Genomic DNA, 19,200 nt, shown 5'->3' on the forward strand with positions numbered 1-19,200 from the left:
ACCTGGTCTGGTGGTCGAGGTATCCAAGGGTAAAACCTCACATCATGGTTGGTGATGACCATGGTTAATGTATCCTGTAGAAGCTTCCAGGGAAAGAGGCTTGTGGCAAAACAAAGTCAGCAGAAGAGGACTCTAGACATCGAGGTCCCAGGTATGCAGATGTAAAGGATCACTTGGTCTAGGGGGCAGTAGTATATTAATTATATCCCTGTACATAGAGGCTAGTATTATAGCAGTTATATTCTTATACATAGGGGCGGTATTATGTAAGTTATACTCTTGTACATAGAGGACAGTATTATATTAGTTATATCCCTGTACATAGGGGGCAGTGTTGTAGTAGTTATATTCTTGCACATAAGGGCAGTATTATAGTAGTTCTATTCTTGTAAAAAGGTTGTGCACCCCTGCTATAAACCCAGTCAGTGTCTATCATGGCTGAAGTCAGCTCTGCTAAGATTGACCAGGCAGAACTCCAACAGGATGCAGATCTTAAAGTACAACCTAATGAAAGAGCTAAATGCTTAATTCATCCTACATGGAAGGTCAGAGAAAACTTTGGGAGCAAAAATGTGATCTTTTTAATAAGGTCTCAAGCTTATGGCAATCACTGGACATTCACATGTCCACCATCTCTCAGCTTGCTGGTTATGAATTGCCACCAGAGGAAGCCCTAATGCAACATTCTGCAATGTATGAACTGTATTTAAAGAAAATCTACCATTTGTTTTCATGCATTATGAACCAAACATACCTTGAGAATAATGTAGCTACACTGATGCACAATCATATCTTGTTTAATCCCTGTGCTGAAAAAACAAATAAAATTATGACAATGAAGCCCTCTTGCTTCTGTGCCTGGTCTCAGCACTTCTCCTCTCACATTAGATATACTCTGCAATAGAGAATGATGTATTCCTGCTGTTATCCCTGAGAGGCAGAAGTAATCAAATTGCTGCACCATCCCCCAGCTGACGTTTATGAGTGATCCAGCTCAGCCCAAGGATGAAAAAGGTATGATTCTACATCAGCGTAGCTACAGCATTCTTAAGGCATATTTGGTTCATAATGCATAAAATCAAATGGTAAATTTCCTTTACAGGAGAGTGCTGAATATATTGATGTCTTACACAAGCTTAATACCCATGATTCCTTAGAAGAATCGTTTAACTTCCAATGCCTTAGGCCCCTTCCACACTTGCGTTGCAGATCACGTCGGAGTCTGATCAGGGTGCGATCAGGGTTTGGTCAGTGAAAAACTGACATTTTGCATCAGAGTTCAATCAGTTTTCAGTCAGAGTTTGGTCAGTGTCTCACTTTTTCACTGAGTTTGTTCAAGACTCAGGACTGAACTCTATCTTTTCTATAGCAATTCATGTGTGAAAAACGCATTGCACGTGCATGTGTCTCAGAGTGCAATGTATATTTGATGCGTCTCCATAGACTTGTATGGTGCGTTTTTCACGCGCATGACTTGCAAAAGTAGAGCATGCTGAGATTTAAATGCCTGTTAAAAAAAAAAATGTGCGCGTGTGCGTGAAAAAAAAATGCAAGTCTGAAAAAGCCCATTGATTACAATTCGTCAGAGTGCAACACAAGTTCGTCAAAAGCATGCGCAGAACATGCGTGTTAAATATTACAGATTTACAATATTCTAATTAGAGTGTGAATATGTACTCAAGAGTTGATCAAGCACAACATGGTCAATGAGATACAAATGTGATATGATTAAAATATGTATAGAGAGTAAGTGTGTAATAATCATAAGTGTAATCAGGGGCATATATGTTCAACACTGGTGTTGTATGTACATTCTTGACATATCTCAAAGATAATGTTGGAACGCAACCCCCAACCACATCCTAGCACATGGCATTAGTTATCCATTACCATATGAAGTTCTCTTTGTGTTAGCACCTATCACATCCACATCATACCACATTCACATGACAAGAGGTATCCTTTACCATACAATGGTCTCTGTGTTAGCTGGTCATAAAGGAATTCCTATGGATGTTACCATATATGGGTGTGAACAAGACTGATGGATGAAGTTGGTTCATAATGCAAGTCTATGGGAGTTTAGTCTTTAAAAGTGACTCTGTCCAAGGGGGAGGGGAACATTTTAGCATTTTACACACACCGAGCTCGCTCACACATGCTGACATATGGAGGAGATTTAAGGACACATGATGGAGATGAAGAATGGAGGAAGAAAGACCAACACAGGATGATGAAACCTTCACCTGAACATAATTTCATGGACTGACTGACTGTAACACATGACTAATAATCTGCACAAATATTCTGTATTCTGCAACCTGGACGACGACAATAAACGTAGCTTTTTATAATAATTATCCTTCTATTTTTGGAAGAACATATTAAAGGACACGGGAAAGATTTAATATTCAATACGATATTTTTTAAAGATCGAGATCTTTGGTGCCAACCACACACGTGACGTTTAGAGACTGGATGGCACTGCATACAACCCCAAGAATACCATCCCTACAGTCAAGCATGGTGGTTGCAGAATCATGCTGTGGGGCTGCTTCTCAGCCAAGGGGCCTGGCCATCTGGTCCGCATCCATGGGAAGATGGATAGCACGGCCTACTTGGAGATTTTGGCCAAGAACCTCCGCTCCTCCATCAAGGATCTTAAGATGCGTCGTCATTTCATCTTCCAACATGACAACGACCCAAAGCACACAGCCAAGAAAACCAAGGCCTGGTTCAAGTGGGAAAAAATCAAGGTGTTGCAGTGGCCTAGTCAGTCTCCTGACCTTAACCCAATTGAAAACTTGTGGAAGGAGCTCAAGATTAAAGTCCACATGAGACACCCAAAGAACCTAGATAACTTGGAGAAGATTTGCATGGAGGAGTGGGCCAAGATAACTCCAGAGACCTGTTTTGGCCTGATCTAGACGATTATTAGCTGTAATTGCAAAAAAAGGGTTATTTCACAAAATATTAAACCTAGGGGTTGAATAATAATAATTGACCCATACTTTTATGTTTAAAATTTATTAAAATATAACTAAGCAACATAACTTTTTGGTTTGTAAGATTTATGCATCTGTTAATAAATCCTGCTCTTGTTTGAAGTTTGAAGGCTCTAACTTACTTGCTTCTTATCAAACCTGCTAAATCTGCAGGGGGTTGAATACTACTTGTAGGCACTGTATATATATATATATATATAAAAATAGATATATATTGTGGCCAGTAGGGGGAGCTGGAGTTCCGGGAACAGTGCACATTATCATGTGTTGAGCACTTTCCCGAGGATGTCATTCATTTGTGACTTCGTTCACAATTTTTAAAGGTTTTTAAGCATGTTTTGTGGTGTATTTTTCTATTAATAAAGATATTATTTGTTTGATCAATTTTTCATGCCTCTGTTCTTTTTGTGGCTTTTGATATATTTTGGCATGTTTTGATCAGTTGATCAGTGGTTACTGTTGGGCAGTGCTGGTCCTCCTCTTGTGTATAAAGAAGAATGACATGACACCTACATCTGCTCCAGACAAGAGTGACCACAGCAAAAGCATCAAAAGCATTGAAAACCCTAGCCGTCAATGCCCTTTTCATAAAAAAACTCACAACCTCAAGAAATGCATCATCTTGAGACTCCCAACTGTAGAAAGCACTGTTTCAACCTGATCCTCACTATAGCGTAGGGAACTGGTTTGGCTGAGTGAGTGAGTCAGGAAGTAAGAGTTCTCCTTACAGAGACTGACAATTAGAGCCACCATGTAAGACATGGAAGAAGTCTTTGAAAATGTTATGGCAACTTCTATTCCCACGTTGCTATGTTCCCTGTTCTCTAACAGCTGCTGTCAGAAAAGAAGTTCACATCTTCTCTGATGCATCCATAGAAGCCATAGCTACAGTAGCTTACAACTGACAACAAACCACAGTGTGGGTTTCTCCTGGGAAAATCCAAATTTGAACTTTGTGCAGCCGCCCTCGCTGTTGAAATCACTGAAGTCTTAAAGGAAGAAATGGACACTACTATTGATTCATTTAGGTTTCACACTGATAGTAAGGTCGTATCAGGATACATATACAACCTGACAAAACAGTTTTATGTTTAGATAAGCACAGAGTGGATCACACCAGAAGTTTCTCCATCCCTGAACAGTGGCATTACATCTCTACAAATCTTAATCCAGCCGACCACGGGACTAGGTTTGTTCTTGTTTCAGGCCTCGATTATATGTGGTTGTCGCCTCCAAGTTTCCCATCTCAGGACTCCTGGCAAATGCTTGCTGACACCAGTTATGAATAGGTGGAACCTGAGTCAGCACCGATGTTATCCCCACGATCACCGCCGGCAAAGCTGCCGGTGGCTTCAAAAAGATGTTGGCGCATGGGCTCCGCCATCTTGGGAACTGATGATCGGTTTTCCAAAGACCCAAGGCTGTCTCGTTTTAACCCATTCATTACAATGTCCGATTTGCACATTATAATGAGTGAGTTGGAAAATCCCCATATACTGCCATACTGTAGTATGGCAGTATATGGTAGGATCGATCAGACAAGCTATAGTTAAAGTACACTAGGGAGTCTGAAAAATAGTAAAAATAAAAAAGAATGTAAAAAAAATTATAATAAAAAAACATAAAAGTTCAAATCACCCCCTTTCCCTAGAACTGATATAAAAATAAATAGTAAAAATCATAAACACATTAGGTATCGCCGCATCCAAAAATGCTTGATCTGGCGAAATATAATAATGTTTTTTCACTGCATTTAACCCTGTAATGGAAAATAGCCCCCAAGTGGAAAATGAAACTTTTTTGCCATTTTGAAAAACACAGGAAATTCAACCAAAAGTGATCAAAAGGTCGTTCAGTCCTAAAAATAGAAGCATTGAAAACGTCCGTATGAAAAAGTAATTAGTGTCAGAAGATAATGGCAAAAATTAAAAAAAAATGTTTGTACAGGAGGTTTTAATTTTTGTAAATGTATGAAAACATCATAAAACCTATACAAATTTGGTATCCCCGTGATCATACTGACCCAAAGAATAAAGTAGACATGTCACAGTAAAAGCCGTAAAATCCAAGCCCATAGGAAAACGTCTCAAATGCGTTTTTGTCACCATTTTCACTGTATTTGGAATTTTTTTCACGCTTCCCTGTACACAGCATGGAATATTCAATAACATCACTATGAACTGCAATTTGTTATGCAAAAAACAAGCCATCACAGAGCTCTTTAAAGAGGACATGTCACCCCCCACCAAACATGCACCCCATAATCCTCTCCCCAGCCCCTTTCCATATGTTACATTTATTTTAATTTATGTTGTGAAAGTTGTTACTAGAGGATCTATCAAATAGGAGGTCGGATACTCGTATCCACTGCGCTTGCAGTCGGGGGCCAGCACTCCCCCACCACGCCCCTCTGAGTAGCCAGCAGCATTGCATAATATATGCTGCCGGCTTCTCCACGTCTACTGTATTGATTCTGGCCAATGTTAGAAACACAAAATAAGAAAGTATAAGGTCAAGTGATAGATTACACGTCACTCCAAGATGTCAATAAGCGCGGCAAGGCCGCATCATGGAGAGACATATAATCCATCACTTGACCTTATCCTTTCTTATTTTGTGTTTCTGACATTGGCGAGGAACAATACAGTATATGCGGAGAAGCCGGCAGTGATTTCGCAATATATGCGATGCTGCCGGCTTCTCAGTGGGGCGTGGTGGGGCAGTACCCTCATGAATATACCCGACTGCAAGCGCAGTGGATATGAGGATCCGACCTCTTATTTGATAAGAGGTCAGATCCTCTAGTAACAACTTTCACAACATAAATTAAAATAAACATATATGGAAAGGGGCAGGGGAGAGGATTTTGGGGGGCATGTTTGATAGGGGTCTTTTTGGGGGATAACAGGTCCTCTTTAAGTGTAAAAATAAAAAAGTTTTAGATTTTTGAAGGTGGGTGTGAAAAATGGAAATGGGGGTTAAGGGGTTAATCCCCTAATGAAAGGTCCATGATGTATAGTCTGGAAATACGTTGGGAGTGTGTTATGATCTAGGGCACAATGGGAAGTTTAGTCCTCTTTAAGGACAGCCTTGGAACTGCCGTTATAAGGGCTGGAGCTAATTTCTTGGGGTTAGGGGTAAGTTAGGAATAAGGTGTGCCAGGGGCAGTTTTGTTATCCTTTTACTGACTTGGATGCTCCCAGTTTTTTTCTTCCTATACCCTCTATCCAGGATTACCATCTCCCTTGGCAAGATGTGTACATTTCAACTGGCATTATTACATTATTTGTTAATTTGCTGACCATAAATTATTAGCACACAATAAATTCTAAATTTATTTAAACCTTTTACTTTACTATTTTGTACTATGCAACTTCTTACCGGTTGCTTTAATTATCATCTTATTTTTCATCATATCAATTGATGGGCGAATAAGACAGAGTCTAGGTTCCTGCTTTTGACTCAAGCAAACTCCATTTTCATTCACAATCATCCAATTCCGATCAAAAAGAAGACCCTGCTCGGCTACTGGCCACTGGGTGACCTAAAGAACCCGGAGAGTAAATGACAATTGTTCAAAGAGATAGTTATGGCATACAGTACAGTAAAAAATTTGTTTACATATTTAAAGGGAACCTGACAGCAAGAGTTGTCACAATTAACCTAACTCATCCCACTGTGCCTTTGTTGAAAGGTGCAATGCAAAGGTCCCAGCTTAAAGGAAACCTAATCAAATGGCAGGTGTAAGCTGTAAGTACCGAGCACCAGCTCAGGGTATTAGCAGCTTCTGCTATAAAGTTTACAAAGTGTTAAAACCGCGATACAGCGGTTAATAACACAAACGAAAGTAAGCACCGGCACCAGCTCACCCTGAGCTGGTGCTCGGTACTTACAGCTTACACCTACCATTTGAAATGGTAGGTTTCCTTTAAATCTGCCTCCTCCCACCAGTAAACTTGTTGTCCAAACTTTTTCTCCCTTTGTCTATATTGGCAATATTCAGAAAACTCCCACTTTGTATGGCGAGGGCTCAGCCCGTGAGTTCTCTCCATACACCCACAGGCAGCAGGTGACGTTCTAGTACATCACATGTCAGTAAAGGCTGCATCCACTGTTTTCCTGGCCCCCCAAAAAACTGCCTGTTCTTCCTCTGGGAGGAGAGCCCAACGTGCATGTAGTTACACAATTAACTGTGTTTGGGTAATTAAAGCTATAGCCTGAGGTATTGAAGCCTTTCTTAAGGCTATTTTTTTTACATCTTTTATTCATTGTTTTTATGTGTCAGCAGGTTACCACAGACCCCAATATTACACAGAAATTATGTAGCACATCTTCAGCCCTCTGAGCTTATCGGCTCAGTCCAATAGACACAATGCAATACAACCGATGGCGTGTTCTGTGCAGGACGCCAGTAAATGCCACAAGTCCCACTGTGCCAGTAGTTACATCCTCATAGTCGTGGTGAAAGGGAGAGTTATACAATTTTTTAAAATAATTTCTGTATCAATTTCTCATGGTTTTTTAGATCTCTGCATGCTGCCATGGTCAGATTTTTGTCCACTAGAAGTAAACATAGAAGCTTTCCATAGAATAACAATAAGCAGAGATCTAGATAACCATAAGGAATTGGCAAAGTGGAGGAGGGTACCCTCCTACCAAATGGAGAGTCTTTTGAATGCGGATCCAAAGGGGGCTGCATGCTCTCTGAAGACATGACTCCACTGATACACCTTAGTTGCTTCTCGTTATCTAGAGCTTACAGGTACAGTTCCAGTTCAGTCGGCAGACTGAGGGCTTGCGGTCAGGATACCAGGAGGGAGGGGGTGCCCCCACCTCTTCTATTGCCCCCCACCAAAAAAATCTCTCTCTTTCATCTTGTCACTATCTCTTGCCTGCTCTTAGGGATATACTTATGCCATGTTCTCGATAATATGGTTGCCACCAATTGTAGTAACTTAGTACCTTCTAATACAAAAAACATAAGGAATTGATACAGAAAGTATATTGGGAAATTTTATAACTTTTCATCATACATAGATTGCCATTAAACTGCCAAAATGGGAATTACTCCTTATGAAGATAACTAAATGCAAGCTCTTACCTGAAATGCTGCACAAGCTTTGATGGGATAAAGGTAGATATATCTCAGAGTGATTGCCTTGGTATTTGTTCCCATGGTTTTTCTTCCTTTGCATATACAAGTTTGATCTACTGTTGACAGATTGGAAAATATGTGGTCCTGGGAGGCCACTGTGTTCCCTGTGATTTCTCTACTGCCATTTATGCATTTCTCTTCATTACTTCCCGAGTCTGACAAACTTAGTTTTTCTAATTTATTACTCTGTGATGATCTTTTTATGAAAGTCTCTACAATAAACGTTAAAAATACTTTGGCATCATCAAATGTAGACATAAATCCGAATGATATCCTCACAGAGCCAGTGGGTCTTCCATCAATAAGATCAATGTTATCTCCACATACATGGCCAGCCTTTGCAAAGAAAGTACACAAAAGTGTGTTTTATAAGTTTAATACTTCTGCTTACAAATATTTATAGGATTCTAAAGAATTATGTCACTTGTAAATATTGCAACTAAAAGGTGACATACATTAATTTGCTCATAATTATTTGTCTAACCTGTAGATTGCTTTTTACATCAGCATTGGCAATTCCTAAATGCCTCTGGCAAGCCCCGGTATTGCAGAAACAGCCAGTACGTAAATGGATATTATACAGACTAGCAAGCTTGTCAACCTGCAAAGGCAGAAACAAACAGATTAAACTGAAAATTAAACTTATGCAACCTCACATATACTTTTAAAATGCATACAATTTAGGTTTTAGTAAGCAGCACCTAGTGCTTTTTTTACAGGTGACAGGTCCTCTTTATGGACACAGACTAAAATGGCCTTCAGGAAACAAGCCTGTTTTTCAGACCCCACATGTATCATTTTGTTTGTTAATTACTTCAGAAGACAGACAATCTTACCAGCCAAATTACTTAATAACTAAAATTGACCATAGCTCTGCATTATATTGGGCTAACTTTGTAAACTTCCTTAAATTTTTCTAGGATGTTAGACTTACAACAGTAACAGCAATTTTAGCAATAAATTTGAAAACTGTGTTTATGTACTATATTGCAATTAAGAAAGGCTTTTTTAAAATACCTTGCAATAAGAAACCATCATAAATCGCTCAATTCTCAGAAATGCCCCATCCAACTTTTCAAAACCACTTTTAGAAAGTCTGTTAACCCTTTCGTTGTTTCAGAGGAATTAAAGCAAAATAGTAGAATTTTGAAAAAAATATTATTTTCTATAATTATTAATTTAGGCCCAAAATTTACAAATTTACAATGGGTTGTAGGAAAAAAACACCCCAATTTGGTGAACAAATACTCCCAAGCATGGAAATACCCAACATGTGGGTGTAAACTGCTTTTGGGGCACATAGCAGGGAACAGAACAGAGAGCGCACCATTTGGTTATGACTTGCTGAAACAGTTTTATGCTACCATCATTCATTTACAAAGACTCTGGGGAATGTAAACAGTTAAAAACCTGTGAGCTAGCAGAATAATGTGCCACCAACATAAGTGAACCTTATTGAAAAGGACACCCAAAAAGCAGAAATTATTCATTTGGGGGTATAATGAAAGTTTTTGGGGCTAGTAAAATGAAATCCAGGCAAAATCTATTTGCATATGTTGTGAACTCTTTTTTTCTTTGATATTCATCTAGGGGTATAATGAAATTAAATTTGGTTTTAAACTTTAGGTATGATATCAATTTGATATCAACACCAGTCTAGTGAAACGGGTGCTCCAAAAGCTAGATTTTGCTTGTCCCTTCTTCGGCATGCTGTGTCCCCAGCCTGTAGACTATTGCTAAACATGGGGCATTGTCATACCCGTTAGTAACCCACAGAATGATTTTTGGAGTGTTTATCCACAGTGGCATCAGTTGGGCTGAATACATTTCTTCCTAGTTTGGCACATTTGAGAAAACAATGCAATTTTTACACTGCCCCCTTCATTTTGTATTACATTTGACCCAGCATTTCAGGGATTAAAATGTTAAAATGTTCATACAACCCTTGATAAATTCTTTGAAGGTGCCTTTTCCTAAAATGGGGTCACTACTTGGGGGGTTTCTATTGTACTGGTACCTTAGGGGCACCCCAACACCAGTCTAGTGACAAGGGTGCTCCAAAAGCAAAATTTCACTCCTTCCCTTCTTAGCCCTGACGTGTCTCCAGCCTGTCAATTTTTGGCACATAAGTGGTATTCCTGTACTCGGGACACCCCACAGAATGATTTTTGGGGTGATTGTCTATAGTGGCATGAGTTGGGCACAATATATTAGGCACTAAAATGACATTTTTGAGATAAAAACTAAATTTTTGCTCTGTACCATTTACTTTGCATTAGATTTAGACCATCATGTTGGGGTTAAAATGCTCACCACAACCCAAGATAAATTCTTTGAAAGGTGTAGTTTCTAAAGTGGTATAATTTCTCAGAGGTTTCTATTGCACTAGTACCTCACGGGCCCTGCAAACATGACATGGCACTCCAAATCCAAACTTGTGAAAGCGGAGCTGCAAAAGCAAAATTTCGCTCCTTCCCTTCTCAGCCCTGCTGTGTTCCCAGCCTGTAAATTTTTGGCATAAGTGTGGTATTGCCATACTCGGGACAACCCACAGAATGATTTCTGGGGTGTTTGTCTAAAGTTACATCAGTTGAGCACAGTATATTAGTCACTAAAATGACATTTTTGAGATAAAAACTCAGTCCTATTTACTTTGCATTAGTTTAGTGCCAGCATGTTGGGGGTTAAAATGCTCACCCCCCATCCCCAGATAATTTCTTTGAGGGGTCTAGTTTCCTAAATGGTGACATCTTTGGGAGTTTTCTATTATAAAGTTACTTCAGGGGCTCTTCAAGTACACTGTGGAACCACAAAATATTTGCATCCAAATTGGCCTTCCAAAAACCCAATGGTAAATACTCTGTTCTGGACACCATCGCTGTACGACTAAAGAGCAGTTGACATCCACATGTCTGGTATTGCTGTACAGGCTGCGTCATTAAAGTGGTATTCCCGTCTGGGCATTCAAATTCAGTTTAATTAAGCTGCCATATATAAACATTTCTTCAATTAGATGTTATTAACCTCTAAGTGCACCTGGACTTTATACTACGTCCCTGCAGCTAGATACTTAGTGCACCGGGACATAGTATAACCTCCTGCTTCTGGCACCGGCTCCCGAACTGAGCCGGGACCAGAAGCAGAGGCTGTCAGCTGTCTATCACAGCTGACACCGTCACGTAACACCCGTGATCGGAGCCGACTCCATTCGCGGGTGTTAACCCCTTACATGCCGCGGTCAAGCATGACCACTGAGTGTAAGGGTGTTCCTGCTATGGATCCCGAAGTCTGCCAAGTACTCCGGGGCTCCCCGATCTCCCTTGCAGGCAGATTCCTTCCGGGTCTGACTGTAAACTGTCTGAGCATGCGTCTGCGTGCTCAGACAGTTTACACTGATCTACAATGAAAAAGTATTGTAGAGCAGTGTATTGAACTTGAACCAGCGATCAGAGCATCGCTAGTTCAAGTTCAAGTATGTATAAGTAAAAAAAAAAAGTTAAAAACACTAAAGTTAACACATTAGAATAAATAAAAAATAAATACATAAAAATATGAGCCCCAAAAATGTCACTTTCCCATAAAAACACTTAATGACGTATAAAAAATACAAAAACACAAAAAAGCCACATATTTGGTATTGTCGCATCCGTAACAATCTGTATATAAAAACAGAATCATTACTGGACCTGCACAGTAAATGCCGAGGGGAAAAATGCAAAAAACTTTCAGAAAAAAAATCATTTTTAATTAATATCTTTAAAAAATGCTCTATAAAGTGATTTAAAAAAAATGATACGCACTCTAAAATGAGACCACTAAAAAGAACAACTCTTCTCGCAAAAAATAAGCCCCTTATTAGAGTTGTCAGCCGAAAAATGAATATGAAAAGATGGTGATGCTAAAATGAACAAAATTTTCTCCAAATTAGTTTTTATTCAGTAAAATTGAATAAAATACACAAATCCCCCACATATTTGGTATCTCTACGTCCCTGACAATCTGCATAATAAAACAGGATTGTTATTGAAAGCGCAAAGTGAACCCCGTAAAAAAAAAAACAACCTCAAAAATCTCTCAGAAAAAAAGATAATTTCTAATTAATACCCTTTAAAAAATGCTCTAAAAAGTGATTTAAAAAAGTTACGCACTATAAGACCACTAAAAAGAATAATCCTTCTCGAAAAAAAAAGGCATTAACCAGCGGAAAAATAAAAAAGTTATGCATATGAAATTTTTATTCAGTAAAAATGGGGAAAAAAATGTAAAAAACTGTATAAATGAGGTCTTTTCGTAATCGTGGAGACTATCGTGGAAAATAATATACAATTTTAAGGTATGGTAAACGGCCCAAAAAAAACCCCACAAAAAATATTCCTAAAAATTGATGATTTCCATTTCCTTGACCAACAAAGAGTTAATAAAATCTCACCAATTAGCTATAGATGCCCCCAAATTATGTACCAGAAAAATGCATCTCATGTGGCAAAAAAATAAGCCCCTATAGGTCCGCAATTAAAAAAAAAAAAATTATAGCCTGTAGAATGTGACATAGCAAATCTGATCTGCATGGTGCCTCCTTCCCTACTATGCCGGCCATGCGCCCATACAGCAGGTTACCACCACATATAGGGTATCAGAGTACTCGGGAGAAATTGGGTATCACACTTTGTGGAGTCTTTTTTCCTTTAATCCAATACAAATGTTTAATTTTCCACCCAAAATGAATGTTTTGTCAAAAAATATTACAATTTGTAGACCACACCTCCATTTTGTTTTAACCCCTATAAAACACCTAAAGAGTTAACAAACTTCTTAAGAGTGGTTTTTATATGTTAAGGTGTGTAGTTTCCATAATGGGGTCATTAACAATTCTAGCTATTATTTAGGCCTTTCACAGTCAGTTAAATGTTCAGCAGGTCCATTTAAATATTAGTTTTGGTGATTTTCCCAAAAATTTGAAAAATGGCCCCAGATTCTGAGCCTCATAACATTGTAGTAAAATATGTGGAATCTTAAAAAACCTTGCCAACATAAAGCAGACATTTGGGAAATGTAAGTTATAAATCTATTTGGGTGCTATGACTATCTGCATCAAAAGTAGAGAATTTAGAACTTTGAAAATAAAGAATTTTTTCCAAATTTAGTTTTTTTCATAACTAAACACAAAATATATCATCAAATTTTTAAACTAATTTGTAGTACAATGTGTCACGAGAAAACAATCTCAAAATCCCCTGGATATCTTAAATTGTTCCAATCCCGTAGGGGTTAAAAAAAATGTTGCTGTGTGAAGATAATATCTCATAAATTTCTCATGGTATACACCACTGAGTTTTGGCAAACACACATAATTCAGTATAATCGTTACATAGACAACCTCTTTCTGCAATAAACAAAATATCGAACAATTTGTAGAAAATCTGAACAAGAACACTTGGGGGATAACCTTCACAGCGGAAATAAGTGAAATTGAAACAACTTTTTTAGACCTATCAATCTGGCATGATACATAACAAAACATTGTCACAATTTTTTTTTTTTAAAAGGTAGACAGTAATGGTTAGGCAATATACCGTTTAGCCAGTTCTCCCAACAACGAACATGTCCCCCTCTGCCCTGGACAACGAGCATGTCCCCCTCCGCCGTAGACAACGAGCATGTCCCCCTCCGCCCTAGACAACGAGCATGTACCCCTCGGCCCTAGACAACGAGCATGTAACCCTCATCCTAGACAACAAGCATTTCCCCCTCGGCCCTAGACAACGAGCATGTCCCCCTCTGCCCTAGACAACGAGCATGTCCCCCTCTGCCCTAGACAACGAGCATGTCCCCCTCTGCCCTAGACAACGAGCATGTCCCCCTCTGCCCTAGACAACGAGCATGTCCCCCTCTGCCCTAGACAACGAGCATGTCCCCCTCCGCCCTAGACAACGAGCATGTACCCCTCGGCCATAGACAACGAGCATGTAACCCTCATCCTAGACAACAAGCATTTCCCCCTCGGCCCTAGACAACGAGCATGTCCCCTTCGGCCCTATACAACAAGCATGTCCCCCTCTGCCCTAGACAACGAGCATGTCCCCCTCGGCCCTAGACAACGAGCATTTCCCCCTCTGCCCTAGACAACGAGCATGTCCCCCTCTGCCCTAGACAACGAGCATGTCCCCCACGGCCCTAAACAACGAGCACGTCCCCCTCGGCCCTAGACAACGAGCACGTCCCCCTCGGCCCTAGACAACGAGCATGTCTCCCTCCGCCCTAGACAACGAGCATGTCCCCTTCCGCCCTAGACAACGAGCATGTCCCCTTCCGCCCTCGACAACGAGCATGTCCCCTTCCGCCCTTGACAACGAGCATGTCCCCCTCTGCTCTAGACAACAAGCATGTCCCCCTTCGCCCTAGACAACAAGCATGTCCCCCTCCGCCCTAGACAACAAGCATGTCCCCCTCCGCCCTAGACAACAAGCATGTCCCCCTCCACCCTAGACAACGAGCATGTCCCCATCTGCCCTAGACAATGAGCATGTCCCCCTCCACCCTAGACAACGAGCATGTCCCCCTCCCCCTTTGGCAATGGGAAAGTCCCTCTCCCCCTTTGGCATCAAGTATGTCCCCCTTTGCCCCTAGACAATGAGCATCTGCCTCTCCCCCTTGGCAATGAGCATGTTTCACACCCCCTATGTTAATGAGCAAATGCCACCCCCTAGATATTTAGTCCTTTTGTGTGTGTGTGTGTGTGTTATTTGTGTTTTCCAGGACCGCACCTGCTTTGGACTACTTCGGATTCGAAGGATTACGCCGATGACCAACATTTATAACAAATAAAATGGTCAACTAGGGTGTGTCTGCATTTTTTGTTCAATAACATTTTCTATTTGTTAAAAACTGTGTGATTTTTTTTTTGCCATAGTAGCGGTGCTCATTACTAAGTGACGGTGCTCATTACTAAGGGCTGGCCATAGTGTTCACCTTAATTTTTTTGGCAAATTCACACTAACGCCCATACCATTACCGCAGTACCCACCGCCACCAGGGTGCCAGAAAGAGCTGGGTACAAACCAGTACCTGATCGTCTATAGCTGCAGGCTGTTATTGTTGCGCTGGAATAGCCCCCTAACAGTTGGCTATCACAGCTCAGTAATGGCAAGCTGCTGCTGCTTTTTTATATCTGGCTGGTTTGAAAAATAGGGGGCATTCCATTTCCTTTTTCCCCCCATTTTTGGCAAAAATGGTAAAAAAAAACGTGTGGGGTCCCCCCCTTTTAATAAGGGGGATCCGCGATCTGCACCGCCCCCCCCCCCCATTTTTTTCAAATCAGCCATATACAAAACAGCAGCAGCCTGCCATTACTGAGCTGGGATAGCCCACTGTTGGGGGGCTATTCCAGCGCAACAATAACATTTCTACATCTATAGACGGTCAGGTACTGGTTTGTACCCGACTCTTCCCGACACCCCTGGTGGCGTTGGGTACCTAAGTAATAGTATGGGCGTTAGTATAAATTTGCCAGCACTTAGTAATGAGTACTGTCATCTAGCCAGCACTTTTATTATGGCAAACAATGAACAGTGTTGCAAAAAAATAAAATCACAATTTCAACAAAGAGAAAATTTAATTTCAACAAAAATTGCATACACACCCTCGTTGACCATTTAATTTGTTGGAAATGCAGGCAGAGTCCTAGAAGACAAAAAAAACCACCATACACTGGAGGGACATGTCTGGAGGGTGTGGAGCATGCCTGTTGTCTGGGGGGGAGGGGGGGGACACATACTTGTTGCCTAAGGGGGGCATTCTCGTTGTCTAGGGGGGCATGCTCGTTGTCTAGGAGGGGCATGTTTGTTGTCTAAGGGGGTCATGCTCGTCGTCTAGGGGGGAATGCTCAATGTCTAGGGGGGCATGCTTATTGTCTAGGGGAGGCATGCTCGTTGTCTTGGTGGGGGAACATGCACATTGTCTAGGGGGGACATGCTAGTTGTCTGGGGGCGACATGCTAGTTGTCTGGGGGGGACATGCTAGTTGTCTGGGGGGGGGACATGCTCATTGTCTAGGGAGAGGACATGCTTGTTGTCTAGGGAGGGGGCATGCTCGTTGTCTAGGGGAGGGACATGCTCGTTGTCTAGGGGGGGGGCAGGCTCGTTGTCTAGGGGGAGTGGAATATCCCCCCCAACTATATACATAAATATACATTGGTGTTTAACCCCTTAGCGCTCCTAGCCGTAGCTGTACGGCGCAGCGTCCCACTATTGGCGCTCAGCGCAGTACAGCTACTGCGTGAGCGCATACTATTTTAGAATTGTCACCACGTCGCGAGACGTGGTGACATCGGGATGAGATTTGGGTGACAGAGGCAGGAGGAGTTCCTGTCTCCGTCACCCGACCAATCAAATCGGTCCCGCCCGCCGATCGCCGTGATTGGCCAGTCAAACCTGACTGGCCAATTACAGCGATTTTAGGCTAAAAAACGTGGTTTTAGCCCTTTCCTCTTCCTCCAGCGGCACCATTTTGGTTTGGTATCGCTGGAGATCGCTGTGTGCACCAAAATACACTTTTACACTATAAATAGTGTTCTGATCCTTATCTGATCCCTATTGTTCCCTACAAATCCCTATCCCTATCTGTTTTTTCCTGTGTCCTGTGTGTTCCCTGTGTGATCGCCTTGTGTGATCCCACGTGTCTTCCGTTTTTCCCTGTCTGTCCCTTCTGAACCCAAACGCACTTTTCAGTGCGCTGTGTTAGCGTTGTTCTGCACTGGATGCACTTTTCAGTGCGCCGTGTGAATAGCGCTGCACAGAATCTTTAGCAGTCTTAGCGGTAGTTAGTTTTTCTTAGGGCAAGCTAGGTGCATTTGTAGCGCCTTTTTTGCGCGGTGCACATAGGTTTTTTATCGGTGCCTGGTAATATTTTTTTCCAGAGTGCCGTAGGTGTACCCGTACTTAGCTATTTTTTGTGTGTGCCATCGGTGCGGCTGGTCCGTGTGGTTTGGTGTGCATTATCCTTTTTTTTTTAGTTTAGTGCGCATTATTTTTTTTGTGTGCTATCTGTGCGGCTTGTCCATGTATTTTTGTGCGCATTATCTTTTTTTTTGTGTGCGCCATCTGTGTGGCTTGAGGTGCCAGTACAGAAACCCCCAAGCCAGACTGTATTTTAGATTATAACAAATACATGGGAGGGGTGGACTTGTCTGACCAGGTGCTTCAGCCGTACAATGCCATGCGGAAGTCGAGGGTGTGGTACAAGAAGCTGGCCGTGCACATCATGCAGATGGCATTGTATAATGCTTATGTGCTGCATCGATATGCCGGCCAGAGGGGAACTTTCCTGGAATTTCAAGAGGTGGTAATAAAGTACTTTCTTTTTGGAGACCAGGAAGGGGGGAGTGCTAGCACATCTGGAAGTGAGGCCACATCACGTATTGTACCAGGGCAGCACTTTCCAGGAGTAGTTCCCCAAACAGCCAGCAAGGGAAGGTCACAAAAGAGGTGCAGGGTGTGCTCCAAAAATGGTATTCGGAAGGACACCATTCATCACTGTGAGACATGCCCAGAAAAACCAGGGTTATGTATGAAAGATTGCTTCCGAATTTATCATACATCCTTGGATTTTTAGAGTACCCTGTTGTTACCCTGACGCACAGCTTATACATCATGCCGCACCTTCCCTTCTAAGCCCTGCCATGTGCCCAGCCTGTAGATTACTGTCCCGTATGCTTTACCCGGGAAAACATGCATCATGATTTTTAGGGTGTTTGTCTCCCATGGCAGCAGCTGGGCACAAAATGACATAATGGATATTTTTTACTATGCACTATCCATTTTGCACTTTTCAGGGGTCTACCTGTGGGGTTAAAATGCTAACTATACCCCCAGATTAATTCATGGAGGGGTGTAGTTTCCAAAATAGGGTCAGTTCTTAGGGGTTTCTACTGTACTGGCCCCTATTGGTATCTACAAATCTTTCATGATGCCAAAAAGAAAAAAAAAATGTACAATGTCTGTGCTCCAACAAGTTATTCCCTTTTGAGCCCTGCCGTGTCTCCATCCTACAGATTATTGCCTCCTATGGGGTATTGCCCTAACCGGGGTAACCCGCAGAATGATTTTTGATGTGTTTTTCCCCAGTGGCATGAGTTGGGCAAAATACTTTTGTCACTTCAATGGCATATTTGATAAATTGCAATACAATTGTTTCTCTGCACTACTCACTTTGTATTACATTTGAGCCAGCACCTTAGGGGTTAAAATGCTCATACAAGCCTACATACATTCTTTGAGGGGTGCCCTTTCCAAAATGGGTTCACTACTTGGGGGTTTCTATTGTACTGGTACCTCGGGGGTACCCCCCATTACCAATCTAGTGAAAACGAAGCTTGAAAACCTAAATTGTGCTTCTTTCTTCCTGACCCCTGCCTTCCTGACCCCTGCCTGACCCCTGCCCGTGTGTGGTATTGCCGTACTCGGGACAACCCACAGAATGATTTTTGGGGTGTTTGTCTAAAGTGGCATGGGTTGGGCACAGTATATGAGGCACTAAAATGACATTTTTGAGATAAAAACGCAATTTTTACTCTGCACCATTTACTTTGTATTCAATTTTGAGCAGCGTGTCGGGGGTTAAAATGCTCACCACAACCACCGATAAATTCTTTGAGGGGTCTAGTTTCCGAAATGGTGACATTTTGGGGGGTTTTCTATTGTACTTTTACTTCAGGGGCTCTTCAATTACACTGTGGCACCACAAAATATTTGCAGCCAAATTGGCCTTCCAAATTCCCAGTATCGCTAACTCTGTTCTGGACATCGCTGTGCGGGGAAATAGCAGCTGACATCCACAATACTGGTATTGCCGTACTCGGAAGAAGCAGGGCAAGAAATTAGGAATATATATTTACCTCAAATTCCTTCTGAATGTATCCATTTTAGGGCTAAATTGGAAAGATTGAAATCAAAAATTGAAATTTCAAAATTTCCACTCCATTTTCATATGCTTCCGGAAAAATAATTAAAGGGTTAACAGACTTCTTAAATGCTGATTTGAATA

At 41.4% G+C, this 19,200-nt stretch overlaps 1 protein-coding gene across 5 annotated transcripts in view; it reads right to left on the reverse strand.

The window, feature by feature from the left end:
* MOCOS (molybdenum cofactor sulfurase) overlaps positions 1-19,200 on the reverse strand; it is a 551,645-nt gene that overhangs the window by 220,329 nt on the left and 312,116 nt on the right. For all 5 annotated transcript variants that reach the window (XM_072152958.1, XM_072152962.1, XM_072152959.1 and 2 more), the window contains 3 exons: positions 8,645-8,761; positions 8,107-8,496; positions 6,387-6,549 (listed from right to left, as the gene is read on the reverse strand). In XM_072152958.1, the coding sequence (XP_072009059.1) occupies positions 6,387-6,549; positions 8,107-8,496; positions 8,645-8,761 (670 nt within the window). The remainder of the gene's footprint in view (positions 1-6,386; positions 6,550-8,106; positions 8,497-8,644; positions 8,762-19,200) is intronic.

This window comes from Engystomops pustulosus, chromosome 5 (genome assembly GCF_040894005.1).
Source record: "Engystomops pustulosus chromosome 5, aEngPut4.maternal, whole genome shotgun sequence".
Classification (NCBI taxonomy): domain Eukaryota; kingdom Metazoa; phylum Chordata; class Amphibia; order Anura; family Leptodactylidae; genus Engystomops; species Engystomops pustulosus.